Source organism: Eimeria acervulina, genomic scaffold (genome assembly GCF_000499425.1).
Source record: "Eimeria acervulina Houghton genomic scaffold, Eah_scaff192, whole genome shotgun sequence".
NCBI classification, from domain to species: domain Eukaryota; phylum Apicomplexa; class Conoidasida; order Eucoccidiorida; family Eimeriidae; genus Eimeria; species Eimeria acervulina.
Window position 1 is genome coordinate 47,580 of NW_013550081.1, and position 3,128 is coordinate 50,707.

At 50.8% G+C, this 3,128-nt stretch overlaps 1 protein-coding gene across 1 annotated transcript; it reads right to left on the reverse strand.

Annotated features, from left to right (window-relative positions):
* Positions 1-22: 22 nt before the first annotated feature.
* On the reverse strand, positions 23-1,067 carry EAH_00024490 (DNA-directed RNA polymerase II, putative; the record flags this gene model as incomplete). The annotated part of the gene is made up of 3 exons (XM_013396760.1): positions 23-197; positions 779-875; positions 1,022-1,067. 3 exons carry the CDS (start codon positions 1,065-1,067, stop codon positions 23-25), a joined length of 318 nt encoding a protein of 105 aa, XP_013252214.1.
* Between the last annotated feature and the right edge of the window lie 2,061 nt (positions 1,068-3,128).

The window sequence follows — 3,128 nt, forward strand, 5'->3', positions numbered from 1 at the left end:
CATAGCAGCTGCAGACGCTGCTTTAGGACGCATGCACCCTGAAAACCTCCAAGGTGTCAATAATTCGTGAAAGTCGAGCAGGAGAGAGGCGGATAAGGGAAGGGATGTGTGCCTTGGCCTCGTCGGGGGTGCGGGGAAGCAGATTAACCAACAACGCCAGTTCAAACTGCTGCAGGTCCCCTTCCCGCTCAAGATGCCTGCAATCCCACAAGGAGCAGCAGCAGTAGCAGCACTTCTGCAATGGCTGAACTGCAGGCGACATGCATGCACGCACCAACACCTGCAGTTGTAGCAGCAGCATTAGCCTCAGCAGTAGCAGTGCAAGGCCAGCACCAACAGCAGCCCCTGTGGCTAATAGTGGGCCGTGCTCATACTTGCGAATCTCCACAACAGCCGTCCTGACGGTCATCTTCCCAAAGCGCGAAGAATACTCGTAAGAAGCTTTTATTAGACTGCGGAAAATACACCCGGGATCAACAAAAGCAAAAAACACAAGACGGGCGCATCATGTGCCCTGCGTCTGCCGCTGCCAGCAGTTAATTGATGTAACATGGGAATGATGTAACAGCAACAGCAACACTAACAGCTTATGCTGCTGCTAACGTGGGAAGCGATGGTGGGAACTGCTGCCGCAGGAGGCCGGAGCTGGTAGCCTGCGTGACTCCTTCCTCAGTTAGAGTTTACCCCAAGTAAGACACGTACTGGAAATACTGGTTTCTGAAAGTGTATGTACTCTTGAGTTATTCAGCTCACAAGAGCTCCAACAAAGAGCACTCACTTGTGCGCTTCTGCGGGGCGAGATACGGACAGGCGAAGCTGGTCCCCTAAAATAAGCTGAAGCTCGCATAAATTCAGGCACTTGGCGTTCTTGAATTCTGCAGGAAAAAACACTAAACCCAAACGCGTAGGATGCGTCTCCTGTCTCGCGCCGGTCTGCAAGAGCCTGCGAGGACCCCCGCGTTGATGGTACCTCTGCAAGGACCCTAGTGGCATAAGAATAGTAATTTGATGAAAAATTCACCTGGGCCCAAGTCGCCCGCGAGGGAATCCTGCACTGGGGAATCCATTTTCGGTAAGCCAAATTCAGAGCGGTTTGCGATTGCAGGGCCCGGCACTACATTGGACCTAAGTGTCGAGTGGCGCTTGAATAATAACAACGAAAAGCCTACTGAAGAATTACACTACAGAAACAACAATGTTGTAAATGGTCCGGTGCACGTTGCCGACAAGGGTCTAGTAGCACCTGCTTCAGCTGCAACGAACGCAATGCCGATACTGGCAAAAAACGACCACCAGGGAATTCCAAATCACATCAAACGCGCTCATGAGAATACAAAAAAGATTACTGATGTGCCTTAGATATATTAGTGGGGCTATTTATTTTCTTCGCTTGCCGACTGTTTCGCCCAGCCCCAAACTGCACCGGGCGTACCTTCCTACTAATTGGCGCAGGCTAATTTGTACGAACTCGGGTAATTGAGCTTCTTTGTAACGAAGCGACTTCTTCGCTATTCCTCAGCATTTCTTTGAGCCGCAGGTTCCGTGCATTAGGGTGAAGTCCAAGGTTTCCCACTATGTGTGCTTGTATGCAAGGTGTTGAAGGTGCCTGTACGTGAGATTGCCGAATCTCCGTAAAAACTGCGTTTCTGTCTAGTTAATGAACGCTTCGTGCCTTTCACTATGAGGCATTAGGCTTCGTAAGCCTCGTTTTGGTGCGTCTCCCGATGGGTTGTAGGAGCATCAACATAAGCGTGCCTGGTGCTACGGAGATGTAGAAACATGAACGTTTTACATGAATAGTGGCCAGTGGTAACCAGAAAAATGCGTTACAGTTTCATGAAGTATTATTCAAGCCCGTTTTCGGTGCAAGCACTATCCCCTTCCGTAGGCTCAGGATTTTCGGTGTTGCCGAAGTCCTCGATCTTTGTAGTGGAAAACTGTCATGCAGGAAAGTCAGAATACTTCATATGGCATCTCCTGAAAGCTAGCTGACATCCCTCAGGGCTTGGGTCCTGAACACACCGACACCAGGCCAAGGGCCAGGGGCTGGTGAGGAGAGGAAGGGGATTGCAGTGAATTGCAACACTCATATTTGTATGTTCTGCTTTAATCTAACCTCATATGAAGGGATGCCGAAAACTGCATTTGGTGAATGCGTGCCACGCGCAGCTATATCACGATGCACCCGCCCCCATAGGCTCTCCTGCCTTGCAGCAACCACAGGCGCATTCTCATGCGCCTGTGCGTCCGTAGGGAAGTGGGCTGAAGCGCTGAGTGCAAAAAACCAAAGGGAAAATGACCCCGGGGAAAGGGCCAGCAACGTTTGCCGGTGCTGTGATTCTTTTTGATGCTGCTAGCGCCAACTGCACGCCGGTGCGGCACGCCTTCCAGATGGCATGGCCATCATTCGATAGTCTTGTGCTAATGGCCGGGATGTGTGTAGAATCTCTTCGCCATATTTAGCAGCTTGAAGGAGTCGCAATCTCCCGCCCTCACTCTACCGCAGCGCTGAATTGCGCCCACACTCTTTGGTTGAAGTGTTCATTTTCCCCTGCTGATCTGAGAATTAATCTCGATCTCAGCTCATGCGGTAGAGCTCCCGCTCACAATAATGTGCTTCAAAACAGTATATTCGATATGAGCGCCAGCATGTATATAAAACATGCTCGAGTATGTTTGCTTTGGTGATTATTTCCACCGCCGAGGATGTAGTTTTTCGAGGGTGCTTGATCTTAGCTCAAGAGTGTATTGAGCTGCAGCGGAATTGAAATACTTCAAAAAAGAGCTCCAGAAAAGTAAATGAGATCCCCTCACACCTCCAAGCACCCTTGGCACGCCTGTCTAAGGGCCTGAGATGGTGCGAAGAAGGGCTCACCTGCCATGAGTGTGGGCACACGTTGCAGCAGTTACTCTTGCCAGGCGCACGGTGCACCAGTTACTGTTGCCAGACACACGGTGCACCAGTTACTGTTGCCAGACACACGGTGCACCAGTTACTGTTGCCAGCCACACGGTGCACCAGTTACTGTTGCCAAGCACACGGTGCACCATTTACTGTTGGCAGGCAACCCCGCACACAAGCAAAACCTAGTCCCGCTTGCAGAATGCACAAACGCAATAAGTTGATG